The sequence below is a fragment of the Brachyhypopomus gauderio genome, unplaced genomic scaffold (assembly GCF_052324685.1).
Source record: "Brachyhypopomus gauderio isolate BG-103 unplaced genomic scaffold, BGAUD_0.2 sc47, whole genome shotgun sequence".
In the NCBI taxonomy this organism is placed as follows: domain Eukaryota; kingdom Metazoa; phylum Chordata; class Actinopteri; order Gymnotiformes; family Hypopomidae; genus Brachyhypopomus; species Brachyhypopomus gauderio.
Window position 1 is genome coordinate 1,507,291 of NW_027506873.1, and position 14,952 is coordinate 1,522,242.

At 41.0% G+C, this 14,952-nt stretch overlaps 1 protein-coding gene across 4 annotated transcripts in view; it reads right to left on the reverse strand.

Annotated features, from left to right (window-relative positions):
• The window catches only part of myo18b (myosin XVIIIB), a 56,615-nt gene extending 42,813 nt beyond the window's left edge, over positions 1-13,802 (reverse strand). For 3 of the 4 annotated variants that reach the window (XM_076986512.1, XM_076986510.1, XM_076986509.1), the window contains exons 1-8: positions 13,605-13,802; positions 9,477-9,624; positions 8,234-8,377; positions 7,665-8,123; positions 7,017-7,077; positions 6,015-6,127; positions 5,763-5,930; positions 5,292-5,499 (exon numbers count right to left, since the gene is read on the reverse strand). In XM_076986512.1, coding sequence (XP_076842627.1) covers positions 5,292-5,499; positions 5,763-5,930; positions 6,015-6,127; positions 7,017-7,077; positions 7,665-8,123; positions 8,234-8,377; positions 9,477-9,515 — 1,192 coding nt within the window. In that variant the 5' untranslated portion in view covers positions 9,516-9,624; positions 13,605-13,802. The remainder of the gene's footprint in view (positions 1-5,291; positions 5,500-5,762; positions 5,931-6,014; positions 6,128-7,016; positions 7,078-7,664; positions 8,124-8,233; positions 8,378-9,476; positions 9,625-13,604) is intronic. The other variant, XM_076986511.1, reaches the window with a different exon arrangement.
• Positions 13,803-14,952: the final 1,150 nt, after the last annotated feature.

Below are 14,952 nucleotides of genomic sequence, written 5' to 3' on the forward strand. Positions count from 1 at the left end.
ATTTGAGGTAATGCAAAGCACTAACAGGAACACTGTGGAAGTAACTAAAATATTGAGATCTTGTCTAAATTATATGCGGTTGGTGGCAACCAGAGCCGTATAGAGAGAGAGTCGCGACAACGGAAGTTCAAAACGCTTGATGGTCACGTGATTCACGGAGGCTTCAGATAGTTCCAGGAAGTTCAATTTGAGCGCATAAACACAGAGACAGAACTGCGATTTGAGGATTATTGTGAACATATAACGACCAACTTTAGGCTAATTTTAGAGCACATTGCTGTTTAATGCTTTGATTGTTTTATAATTGTTATATATTACGTTCATTTATATATTTAGAGGGACAGGAAGGGGTGAGAAATTCAGATTAGATATGTAGATAGGTATTGGTGACCTAAGTAATCTAAATGACTAATGTACATTTTCTGACAGAAGGAAAATTTTCTTTGACTTCATTGTGCAGAAATATGCTTTAAAAGGGTACATTAAAACACATTACATTTACATCCAGACAGTATATGACATTAAAATACATTGATAAATTATATATATATATATATATATATATATATATATATATATATATCTTGTCTTTTTAATACACACTTATTTACAGCAATTAATTCATTAAATAAATCTCTAATAATCTCAAATATGAATATCATGTCAAGCAGTTTTTCTGTGTCCTTTCCTCCGTGTTGTTTGTGTAGTGTCCACCATGGTTTGCTGTGTTGCATGGGGATGCTCCAATCGAGCAAAAATGTATGGTTTCCCCACTGATACTGAGAGGAGAAAAAAATGGTTGTCTCAACTAAGCAGGAGCAATCTTACCCTCACTAAAGATTACAACAGCAAATATATATGTGAGGTAATCATCAAACACTGCATTTGCACTTTTCACAATAAACACACTATTGGAAAGCTTAATGCCTGATTTATTAAAATACAGAATAGTGAACAAAAAAAATCAAAGACTCCAGACAGACTCGGGTGCAGGGTGAGGGTGCTATTTAGTTGCAGGCTCCATTGAATCCCCTATGGTTCTTTGGCTTAAAGAGAGAGGAGAAAAAGACAGGAGAAAATGATTATTATGAGTATTGATGTGATATGAATTTGAACTTGTTGCACATCCTTGGTTGTTTTTTATACGTGTAATGAGTGTATACGTATCCAGTAAGTGTTCTCTAATACTGTGTATTCACCCACTATGGGATATGTATATGGGTAGACAAAACTGAGTTGTCATGTGTGAGGAGTAAACTCACATCACTCTGCAGGCACATTTTGAGGCAGACCAGTTCATCAAAACCAAACAGGGCAAGACTAGACTGAGAGCAGATGCTGTTCCCACCATTTTTGTGCATCACCCCGCACTCAGAAAGAGGAACCCCCCTGCAATACGACGCACCACTGGACCTGTAAACACAGGGCCCATAGCTGCTGATCACAGCTATAGTGTTGACACAGGTATAATAAGTATGAACTCCTAATAATTATATTATTTCTTTAAGTGATAGAATATTTAAAACTTAATCACACTAAATAGTATACGTCTTTTATATCCAGCAGTTTCAAAAACTGAGGAAATACGTTAATAAAATAAAAATAAATAAAACGAAATAAAAAGGAAAATAAAATAAATAAAAGGATAAATAAATAAAATAAAAGGAAATAAAACGTTAGCTGGTACTCCAAAATGGATATCCTCATTTCACCTCCTCTACCCAACACACTCTACAATTACACTCAAATATTATATTTAACCAATACTAGCTACCCCGCAAAAACATCGCGTTTAGGTGAAATGACATTAAGAGAGGAATTTACAATTAATAGGCTGTCGGTCGTTAATGTGAAATCTCGCTAACCGTATTCGCGTTGTCTTAGCATAGATTTAGTTCCCTAAATCTGCTTATTAAGAGGTGGATAATTCACTAAAATGCTTTAATTCACATTTTAATGCACATGCTAATTTGATTCTGATGTCCTTATAATACACAATCTGATTTTTTAAGCGTACTAACCTGTAAAAGTGTATCACAGATGGTCCACTGCTCCAGTTTGACTGCGCTGCTCGTATTTGCTGCTAACTTCCGGGAACTATTGACAGGCTCCACGATCCGCCATTGCTGTAAAAAACTGGTCCATTGGAGTGAACGGAGTTGACGCGACTCTCTCTCTATAGGGCTCTGGTGGCAACTACTTTTTCTTCTGCCTGGGTCAGTGCATAATGCGTAAGTACTGCGGCACGCTCACACAGACGCTCACTCAGTCTACTACGGCGCTGTAGTACGCTATGGCGGAATGCAAGAGAAGTCATGTGTGGAGCTATTTCAGCCCCACAAACAGCCAAGATGCTGTTTGTGATTTGTGTACAAAAACTATAAGGAGTTGTGGCAACACAACAAACCTTGTTAAACACCTTAGAGTAAACCACAAGGCCCAATATGAGGCTTTCATGCTTAGGCGGACAGAAGAGGAGAGCACTGTCAGATGCTGCTAATGCTAGGGCAAGACAGACATATCTAGCGTAGTCCTTCGGCTTCGGTGCCGCAGGCAGACACTATCCAGGTACAGAGGGAGAAAATGTGAAGCCTTAAGCAGCACTAAGCGCTGTTACTGTTAAAAGTTGTTCAAATCAATACCATAAATATGGTTATGAAGTAAATAACAAAATAAATACATGATTCAACAAAAAGCTGCATAAGTTTAGCTTAGAGTAAAAAATATGTGCATCACTGGGTGATTTATTCAGGCAAGGTTTGCTAACGAATTGATAAGTATTTATAATTGATAACTATAAATTACTTAAAGTAGATTACATATACAAGGTCTTTTCAAAGGCAGGAGAGGTTCTGAGCAAAAAACGGAACAGACTAAAGGGGAAAACAGTAAATGTGATATTGTTCCTCAACAAAAACCTGTAAATTAAGTGTTATTTAGATATTCAGTATGTTCATGTTAATGCAATATTTCAGGAGTTCTATATAATTAAACACTAATTTATTTTAATTGTTTTATTATTTTACTTATTTAATTTTTTTTTTGCATGTTTGAAAACAATTTGTGTGAGCGTTCTCTGTTTTTTCTGTTGAATTAGTTTTGTTATAGTGTAAATGAGGCTGCTACCTCAATATACTTTATTTAAAATAAATAAATAACATATCTTGTATTTTTTTAATGATGCTATGACTTGAAATACACTACGTTTTTTAGATTTACGAGACACATTAAGTGTAGTTGCACAAGGTATCGGTATCGGATCGGTATCACCGATACCAGCCTGAGTTTTACTCAGTATCGGATCGGAAAGGAAATCGCTGGTATCGAACATCACTAATTACTGCCGTTCAGTTGCAGTTTTTGCACGTCCTGACATCCAATAAAGGTCCCAGTCAGACGTTCAGATAGAAAACTCGTCATAGACGTTCATGTTAAGTTAAAAGGTTAAGGTCCTAGTCACACTGTCAGATTTTGAACCAGTTTTGAACGTCCACCAGACATGCATGGGTCTGGACTGACCGACGTGATACAGACTTGATTTTACCGTCTTTCTGACGTTGCATGTTTGTTGGGATAAGTTATATATATGTACTCGAAATTATTCGCTTTTTTATCACATTATTTAATGGTTGTTTATTTTCAAAACGCCCAATAGTAACGTCTTCACGTTCTCTCATGTTTCATCCTGGAATTACAAGATGCCATTTGTTAACACAAAAGAACTGTTCAGTCAGACAGATATTTGTTGTGAAATGAAGTTACAATTTCAAGCATTTTCAAACACAAAGCAACATTCATTTGTTTGTTTATAAAAAAATAAAAAGGCTTTAAAACGGAAATTAGCACCGTATCTGACTTTGGTATCGAAAATGGTATCGAATTTCAATATTTTTTTAAGTATTGTATCGAAGTTGTAATTCTTAGTATCGTGACAAGCCTAGCACACACACACACACACACACACACACACAGACTACACCAAAGGCTCATATTCATCTGGGTGAAACATGAGTGGGAAGGAAAAGCAGCCGTGCTGTAGTTACTCCATTACAGCAGTGTGGCAGTGCAGGGCTGCGAGGTGTGTAGCTACTTCAGAGCCACTCTGTGGCTGTGGCAAGAGCTCCAAACCCTATTCAACTTTTACTTCAACACAAAACTGCAAAGTGCTTCAGTCCATTAGGCTGTAGCCTTAAAAAAAACCCTTGCTACTGCATTCTCAGCAGGTTTAACGTAATAAGGGCTCTCCGGGTGGGTGACTTAATGAATTATCATGTTATCTGTAAAATCAATATCCATTTATAATTTGCTTAAATTATGTGTACCTTAAACCATTTCATCAGTCATTCTGAATTGAACATTTTAGTTAAGTAGGCTAAGTTAACTGACCACAATGAACAATGATTGTAATGAACAGGGCCCAGAAGAAAGAAAAAAAGAAGCCATTAAAAAAAAAGAAATAACCGGTGTAGTTATGTTGAATTGAATAATTCGACACTCTTAACCCAGTAATACACTGCAGATCCTTTTCATTCTTTAATAACCTTCCATGGCCATGACAAGCAGACAAGCAAATCTTCCTGCTCACAAAATGTCACTACATAAATTACCAGCATAATATCTCACCCTTCTAACAGTCAAATCTTACAAATGTGTAATCAAGGCTTTTTCACATGCCATTTGCTTGTTCTGAATGTGATGCGGGAAAAAATGCTGCAACGAACAATTGATGAGTTCCAGTAGCAGAAAACGTATTAACTCATCTGCACACACACATTTGGCAGGGAGTTCTTATGTTCTCCATGCTGAGCACATCCCGAACCCCAGAAGATACAGATGTTTATTAGTTAGTTGTCTTATAAATGGAACCAGAAGCATCTGGACTGGTCAGATGCCACTGAATAAATGTATCCTGTACTTTAAAGTTGTAAAAATAAATAAATAAATGACCATGATAAAATGGTTTTGAGTGCATCAAGAATCCTAACCGTATGGAGCACCTTTCAGCTGCTCTGCTGAGTGGGACTTAAAGGATGGTAGAAAGGAATGAGCTTTCTTCATGAAGGCAATGTGCAGACGTGGCCAAATTTGCTCTGTATTTCAGGGTCCCAATCTAATCCTTTGAAACCTCAAATGGCCCAATTTGATGTTCTGTTCCATCTCCCCATACGCCTGAGTGTTCTGTTCTGCCTCTATGTACTGGACAGCTATAACACAAATGGTGGTGGTCTGTGGTGTGCACTCCTTAATTGGATGGACCTCCAGGAAGTGAGGAGAGTGAAGGGTAATCTCACCGCTCAGGTGGCCCCCGGCTGTGCCCGCCTGTTTGAGGAGCTCCTGGGCAAAGGCCTGGCAGGAGGTGGACTTCCCTGCGCCGCTGCGACCCACGGCCACCACGCACTGATCCCGTCGCTGAGCCACCATGGATGTGTAGACCCTCCGCACCAGCACCTGCAGGGTGGCAGGGGCCTCCCAGGCATCCGAGCGACGAGCACGCAGGCTCTGGTAAGACAGAGTGGAAGATGGAGTTGGGGTGGAGGTGAGAGACAGAGTCGGAGAAAAGGGTTGCATTCTGCAATCTGATCCTGCCTCCTATTTGAAGCAGGAGCTCCTATTAAAGACCCCTGTTACTCAAATGTAAAGGTATTCATTTAATGTTATTGTAATCATTATCAGCTGTATGAGTAGTCCAAAATGATACACATCTTTACAAAACCATAGATATCAAAGACAGAATGTGTGGGCAGAGCGCTCTGTGATCATACCTTGCCAGGTGGCGCTAGAGGAGGCCAGAGTGTGAGCAGGTTGGGCCCGGCCTGCGTGAGGGGCATGCGGGCGTTGGCGCGGGTCATGAGGGTGTGCAGGACACTCGGTTCATTCACACTGACCAAATCACTCAGGTCCTCACACAGGTCCAGCTCAGAAGGATTGACCTGGGGAAGTCAGCAGAAGTTAGCGCTAAACCCCGAAGAGTCGCAGTAGTTCTTACCATACCAGATAAAGTTCAGGAGGTTCACCTTCTCTATCTCGTACTGCGTGACATCGTGCACGGAGCCGTCTGCATGGAGGCGGATCCTCACTTTGCCATCAGGAAGTTCGGGGGTACCCTCATCTGGGTTCAGCTGGGTGGCTGTTACCGATTAGATTGGGTCACTTGTGGACACTCAAAGGCAGCGTGGGCAGGGTGTGTAAGGAGATTTTTTTAATGCCTTCAGGATTGCCTTCAGTAGTTTCAGTATAAGGTGTTCTGTTTATGTGATTTTCTTGCCAATCTGACTGCATGAGCTTGAATTTCTGTGAATTAATGATCTTCTAGGGTGGGTGGATCCCATGGGTGGACTTATCAAAAATTCAATAGAGTATCTGGATTTTTCTTTTTATCACATGTACTATTTTGCACGTCAGCACATACTTAATGTTATACATAATTAAAAGTACAGGTACACAGAGCACCACAGAGTTAAGTGTTTTTCCTGATTTATAACACACCTGCCTCATGAAACATATTAGCTAACGCCCCCAACCTTTGTGTCTCAAGCTACTGGGAGAACGTCAAGCTGAGTATTGACTCCTCATAGTGAAAACATTTTAAAACAGGGGACCCCCTCAAAATAACAACGGTAGTTGTAAATACAGTCAAAGCTCCAGGGGCTAGCTATAATAATTGAGGCGTTTGTTCATGCTAATACTCACAAACATTTGGCCTAATCCAGCCGGAGTACAGCTAACACATAGCTAGAGTACAGCTAGATAACAGATTACTGCTAATTGGATACAGATAGTGTAGTACAGATAGTGTAGACTTAGACACTAAAGCTAGAGTACAGCTATACTACAGCCACAATACATCTACAGTACAGATAGAGTACAACTAGATACTATAGCCAGAATTCATCTAGAGTACTGATAGAGTACAGCTAGATACTACAGCTAGAGTACAGCTAGTTCAATTAATGTGTTAAGGTTCCTTGGGCAACATTTTCTAAAAATGGCAAGTGAAAGAATAACAAAACACTCACCAAGGGCAAAGCCATTTTTATGAGTATACCAGACAGTCCCAGCTTCATACCATACATCCTTCTGCAGAGAGAGAGAGAGAGGGAGAGAGGAGTGTGTGTGTGTGTGTGTGTGTGTGTGTGTGTGTGTGAGTGTGTGTTTGAGAGAGAGAGAGAGAGAGAGAGGGTGTGTGTGTGTGTGTGTGTGTTTGAGAGAGAGAGAGAGAGAGAGGGAGTGTGTGTGTGTGTGTGTGTGAGTGTGTGTTTGAGAGAGAGAGAGAAAGAGAGAGGGAGTGTGTGCGTGTGTGTGTGTGTGTGAGTGTGTGTTTGAGAGAGAGAGAGAGAGAGAGACAGAGAGAGAAAGAGTGTGTGTGTGTGTGTGTGAGTGTGTGTTAGAGAGAGAGCGAGAGAGAGATTATGTTAGAACTGCACAGACTACTAAGTGAACTCTAGTTGGAACAGTTGCTGGCCACATCACTATAATCTCTTTAGGGTAGCTATACTGTAGGCTACATATCTTAGTGTGATACTGGCCAATCACTACCAGCAGGTTTGCATATAATTCCAAAACAGACATGCAATTGATCGGTTTATTGCAATGAATGACTGTGTTACTAATTTCCTGATGTGCTGTGAGCGGAGGACTGCTGTTAGTGCCCGTGTTGGACTGACCTCAGCACCACTCACCACGGGCTTCCTGGGCTGCTCTCCTACAGTGTTCTTATCTTGCTGCCCCTCTGGGTCTTGTCTCACTTCTTTGACCTTCTCTTGTTTAACTTCTTGTGTTTTCACTTCCTGTGGTGCCCTTGGCTGCTCTTTCAGCTTCTCTTTGACCCCTGACGCCCCGGGGGACTCGGCCAGGTCGCGGCTGCCCTCCACACCGGAGTCCTGCTCTGGTTTGTGCCCGCTGACCTCTTGAGGATTGGAGCCCAAGCAGTCGACTTTCTGGCTCTTTGAATCCGGAGTCAGTATCCTCCTCAGGGAGGTTTTCTTTTCCGACTGGGCTGTGTGGTGGCCGTTCTCCCCGTTGACCAACTGCTCAGATCGAAGGGACATCTCAGCCTCCAGGATGGGCGGGGTCTCGTCTGGAAGTAGAAAGTGCTGGACCAGGTTGTCACTTAGTTTACTGGGCTGTGGGTGGGGTAAATTAAAACTGGTGGTTTAGAATGAGTAAATTATTGAAAATATCTTCATGAGAAACACTATTATTAGCTCATGCTGATAAGACAATAGGCTCTCACCGCCTTCTCCTCCTTGTTCTCCGGTTCCTTCTGACGCGTCTCCTTCTCCGTCTCTCTCACAAGCTGTTTGAGGAACCCCCCAGGTACCATAGAGATTGGAGGGGGAGGTTGAGTGGTGGGTGCCGGCTTCTTCTCCTCCTTGATCTGCATGCAATTATGGTTAATGGATCCCCATTCAAAAACACGTCACAAATGCATCTCCAACATGGCTGACATATGTATCCACCTGCTTGAAAGTGAACCCTGGTAGCATACTTGGCTTTTGCTGCACAATGCATTATTTTCACATTATGTCACAATTTGCCTCTTTAAACACTATAATAGTGTGCTTCTAATACAAAATAGAGCTTTCATAAGCACTATATTGGCAGTGTGCTCAATCTGAAAGACTGGCTAAGATATCAGATGCTGCTAGGAAACTTGGGAGTCCTGTTAATGACACTCGGAATAACATCAAACCTTTGAGAAGGTGTTGTCCTTTGATACAAGGGGTGAGCGAGTGCAGGCCTCATAAAGAGATTAAATAAGCTCCCCTCCTGAGAAGAGTCAAGGGCTACCGTGTAGCCTGCCATGGTAGTTATGGAGGGGGTGACCTAGATATTACCTACATGACCTTGTAGAAAAACTCTTTATAGTACATAGAGGCGAAGTCTGTGCAATAAAAGAATCAATACGAGCTGCACCAGTGTAGCGTAATGAGGGGCTGGTGTGATGATGGACTACACTGGACATGGAAGTATGAACGGTGCTACAGAGCAGATGCTCACACAGTGATAAACATATGCATGCAGAAACAACAGGCTAGTACTGTTATATCTAAGAAGCACCATTGACAAATATATTAATAAACAAAAATATTAATGGCCACATAGTCTGAAATGGATTGATATGAGGAAGTAATACTGACAGGATGACTCAAAATGGCCTGGCTAACCTTGACCATGCACATTTATATTTACATGGTCATCTTTTAGAAAATATTGTTTTTGAAATGACTATAGGCTACAGCAGTCCATGAGGTAGTAAAAGGTGTTGAATTTTATTTCACATGGTTTTTTTTTTTTTTGCTTTAATATAAATGATTATGTTTTTTGTGTGAATAGAGTCCTATTCATTTTAATTTCTTATACTCATATCTTTTGCTCATATCTTTCCTGGATATTTTAATATTTGACAGGTTTTTGCTTGACAGTCATGCGAAACCTTGCGGGCACCAAGCTGCACACAGCTGTCCTACACCTGCCTTCTGCTCCCACAGTTTTAAGCGTGAGGATAGCGCCATGGTGGACTGGATAGCAGTGGTGTGGACCACAAACAGACGCGCAGGACAGCCAGGTGTGCTGGTCAGGTGCAGCGGAGTGGAACGAAATGCAAACAGTGGCGCTGTGAACCTGGCAATAGAGAGAGAGGGAGAGAGGAAGGAGGAGTGGAAGAGAGGGGGAGAGAGATGGGGCAGACAGAGAGATGGAGAGAGAGACAGACAGAGCGAGTGGGAATGAAAACAAATGCAGGCAGATTGTGAAAGAGAGAGGTTCACACATCCTTTCTGAAGTTCCATAGATTCCCTTAAAATTAAAACCAGGGGTAGGTGGAAAGACTGAAAAGCATGTTGTGAACATAGATGGTCTCACCAGGCTGTTAATAATGCGTGTTTGACTACAGAGAACACGCGGTCATACCGTGAGCCCTCCCCCTGCTCAGCTGTCTTGTATTCAGGTGATGCAACATTGTGTAAAACAAGGTTGCATCACCAGAATATATGTTGGTCAATGCAGTGGTCTAGGTTCTGAAACGGCACTGCTTTATGAATCATATATGCACTGGAACCCAAAGTGTTACAGAAGCAGCTTCACCCAAAGGCAGTAGAAACCTCTAGGTAGGATCCAGATAGTGACTCTTAGAAAATGAATCAATGTGCTTTGGGAGGTGTGTTGCATACATACTGGGGTTTTGATGATTCTGCTGTGGTTCCTGTCATGCCTGGTCAACAGAACACTGGTTCTTTTATGAACTGAACACTATCTGATAAAGAATGACCTGGCAAACAGTAGCTCCGAGTGGCCCTTGTTTCTCAGGCATTACAGTCCCTGACATAAGTTCTGTCGCTTATCCATGTTGTGGAAACAAAAGCTTATAACCTGACTTTAAATTCATCGATTGGTTTTAGAAATGACTCATATGAAAGCTGAAACCTTCCCAAATGAGATTTAATTTACGTTGACACTGGCTGAAACTGGAGAACAACACAGTCAATTTCCAGCTCTGAACTAATCGTTTTGTTGTGTATTTTATTTACTATCTGAGGCATTTGTCTGTGTGGTTCCAATGTTTGTAGAACTGGCTCAGAATCAGGCTATTTCCTACCAGTGTAACATTATCAGTTGTGCTTTGACACTGTAAAAAATCACTTCTAAAGTGGATGTAATTGAACTAAGAGAGATAGTAATAACATCTTTTAAGGATGAGCACAATTTCAAGAGAAAAGAGTGTAAATGTGGCAGTACTGTAGCTCAGTTTTAATTAGAGATGTCAGTGCTTCATGATTCAATATGATTTGACAAAGGTTTATGCAGATTTCTAAAATAAAACTCACACCCCTCATATGCTGCATATGGAAGGTGCTGTAGGCCCAAAGCAATTGTGCCGTCACTGGAGAGATATTTGTGTGCCGTGTTCTCTCCTGTATAGAATCTTCCTGTTTATATGTCATGAATGATTCTGAGGGAGTGGCTGGTTTTTTTATCCATAGCCGTATATGATGTTAATGACGTAGAAGGTGCTTCAGTGTTCACATCGAAACTGATCTACAGTCCCTGACATAAGTTCTGTCGCTTATCCATGTTGTGGAAAAACAAGCTTATAACCTGACTTTAAATTCATCAATCGGTTTTAGAAATGACTCATATGTAAGCTGAAATCCTCCCAAATGAGATTTAATTTACGAAAATAAATTTGCTTTACTGCAGAAATATTGATCATTTAATGAACACAGAAAGGTCAGATTTTGGCAAGACAAAAGTTTTGTTGTCCACAGAATATAAGGTGAAAATCAAACAAATAATTCACTTCATATACAAATATATGCTTCATAACACTGGTGAATGACATTGTGGTGCTATTAGAACCATATTTAATATTTTGTGTGACTTCCATGAGCTTGAAGGACCGCATCCAATTTATTGATGAAGTCATCAGGAATAGCAAAGAATGCAGTCTTACATGCCTCCCAGAGTTCATCAAAATTCTTTGGTTTTGTCCTCCAAGCTTCCTCTTTCATTCTACCCCAAACATGCTCAATGATGTTCATGTCTGGTGACTGGGCTGGCCAGTCCTGGAGCACCTTGATCTTCTTTGCCTTGAGGAACTTTGATGTAGAGATGGATGTATGAGATGGAGCACCATCCTGCTGCAAAATTTGACCCCTTTTATGATTGGGAACGCAAGATGTAGCTAATACTTCTTGATATTTTAGGCTATTGATATTGCCTTCCACCTTGCAAATGTTTTGCACACCCCCATACTGAATGTAACCCCAGACCATGATCTTTCCACCACCGAACTTGACTGTTTTCTGGGTGAATCTGCGGGCTCCAGTAGGTCTCCCGCAGTATTTGCAGTGGCTGTGGTGTAATTCAACTGAAGATTCATCTGAACTTCTGACACTTTTCCAGCGTCCATCCGTTTAGCAGGCTGTGGGCCTTGGCAAATACCACACGGTTTTTTACCTGCCTTTTGTTTAGTGCTGGCTTCTGGGCACTGATTCGACCATGGAGGGCATTTTGAGACAGAATCCTACAAACTGTTCTAGTTGACACAGGGACTTGAGGTGACCAGGCCTGGTGGAGCTCTGCTGCAGTGGAAGAGGGACTGGCTTTGGATTTTCTAACCAACAAACGTTCCTCCCGAACAGTTGTCTTGTGGGGTCTGCCGGACCTGGGCTTGTCAAAAACATCTCCAGTCTCTTCAAATCTTTTTTAAATTCTTTGTACTTGACGCTGAGACACATTAAAGGTGCCAGCCACCTCTGCAGTGGATTTGGTCTTCAGCATCTTGATAATCAAGGCTTTGGTCGCAGGATGGATTTTTGGCATGTTGTCAGAGGTCAAGTGGAAGTGCAAGTGAAGGTCTGGGGTGCTGGAGTTCTTTTTATACACACCCACTAATTAACCAATCAATTAGTGAGCACAGGTGAGGCTGTAAACTAGGACTGGGTGCATTATATGACAAGGCCACAAAACTTTTGTCTTGCCAAAATCTGACCTTTCTGTGTTCATTAAATGATCAATATTTCTGCAGTAAAGCAAATTTATTTTCGTAAATTAAATCTCATTTTGGAGGGTTTCAGCTTACATATGAGTCATTTCTAAAACCGATTGATGAATTTAAAGTCAGGTTATAAGCTTGTTTTTCCACAACATGGATAAGCGACAGAACTTATGTCAGGGACTGTAGATCAGTTTCGATGTGAACACTGAAGCACCTTCTACGTCATTAACATCATATACGGCTATGGATAAAAAAACCAGCCACTCCCTCAGAATCATTCATGACATATAAACAGGAAGATTCTATACAGGAGAGAACACGGCACACAAATATCTCTCCAGTGACGGCACAATTGTTTTGGGCCTACAGCACCTTCCATATGCAGCATATGAGGGGTGTGAGTTTTATTTTAGAAATCTGCATAAACCTTTGTCAAATCATATTGAATCATGAAGCACTGACATCTCTAATTAAAACTGAGCTACAGCACTGCCACATTTACACTCTTTTCTCTTAAAATTGTGCTCATCCTTAAAATATGTTATTACTATCTCTCTTAGTTCAATTACATCCACTTTAGAAGTGATTTTTTACAGTGTCAAAGCACAACTGATAATGTTACACTGGTAGGAAATAGCCTGATTCTGAGCCAGTTCTACAAACATTGGAACCACACAGACAAATGCCTCAGATAGTAAATAAAATACACAACAAAACGATTAGTTCAGAGCTGGAAATTGACTGTGTTGCTCTCCAATTTCAGCCAGTGTCAGCGCTAAGACAGAGAATAACTCGGAGAATAACTGACGCCGTGGAACGTCTAAACGGTCAGTGGCCTGTGATTAGACTGGCCAACACAAGGACAATACTTAAGGCTGGGATCCAGGAAATACAGCCCAATGTCAAACTAAAAAGATAGCTCTAGAGGAAAGCTACAAGTTTTCTACAACTTCTACAATGAAAATCATTTGGACATGAATAAACTGCCCTGGCTAGAAATACATTTCTTTGTTATTTTGTTGTTGTTTTTTTTTACTAAATCACACTAAGACCAACTGAAACAACAAATCTAATTAGGTTTGAAATGGAAGACCAACATACATACCTTGTGGTGGCTTCCTTTGAAGACCTACAAAAGGCCCAAATGAAGTTTGAGGTTATATGAAATTTTGAAGTATTTGAGGCCAAGCACAGGGCACACAGTCCTACTGTTGCTCACTGAGAAGCAGAGGCTCCCTGAAATAGGTGAACAGCCATCAGTGCACTTACACACACGCACTCATACACACACACACACACACACACACACACACACACACACACACACACACACACACACACACACACACACACACACACACAGATAAGCAAGGCAGCTGAGTTAACACAAGACCCTGCTATAAATATCCTTCATCCAGGATGGTAGAGCATACTACCGTGTTTGGGAAACTCTTTGGGGGTGTCGGTGAGTGTGTGACACAAGGGAGAAAGATTACATTAGAAAAGAAAATTGTTCAGTTTCTTTCATGTATTCCTCAGTTCAGAATCCCTACATTTAAATGTCATGATTGTTAGTGTATGTGTATGGATAATTCAGAATGTCATAACTTATGTCGACCTAACCATATTCCACCGCCACTCGAAACCAAGAGCGGCAGCTTGAAAATCGTCTCAGCTCCGTCTCATGAAGCCGCATGGTGCTGTGACAGACAAACTCAGCTGTGAAGAACAGGCTGGGGGAGGAGCCAAACACAGAAAACCTCCCTTGGGAGGAGGGGAGAGGTCAGCCAGTGAGCACAGTGTCTGAAGATGTGGGGGAGGTAGGGGTCTGTAGCACAACTTCATTTCATAGTACCATAAGCAAAAATATAAACAACAACAGCATAACATGTATACAAACAAACAATTATACACATATATCGACCAAATAGTCCATCTATTTGTACTTACACTAGACTTACCATTCCTAGAACCATTATTGTACATATGGCAGCTGACTGAACCCTTCACACACTACCAGCCTTTATAGGTCTCTGTTATTAATTACTTGATTTATACCAAAGGGCAGATAATTAAGTGAATGCTTTTAATATGCATTATAGTTTTTTTTTTACAGTCACTAAGAGTCAGTCTCTTTTTGTCAAAACCTAACACACAGCAGCCAAAGCCAGACACACAACACACAAAACATCTCACATTTTTGGAAAGGCCAAACACTTCACCCAAAACTCTTTCAATTCTTGCCAAAATTGTATTTTTTGCATTCAAACTCTACACGCAAATATCAGGTGAACTGCCTTTCCTATATGACAACTACACAGAGATGCTGTCAGGGACTCTGACAATGGCGTGGTGTCCTATGATGTTCATTCCAGTATTGTACAACTAAAGTATCAGTGAGAGGACAGACGAGTATACTCGTGCAAATTCATAGCACAGTTGTTTCACACTGT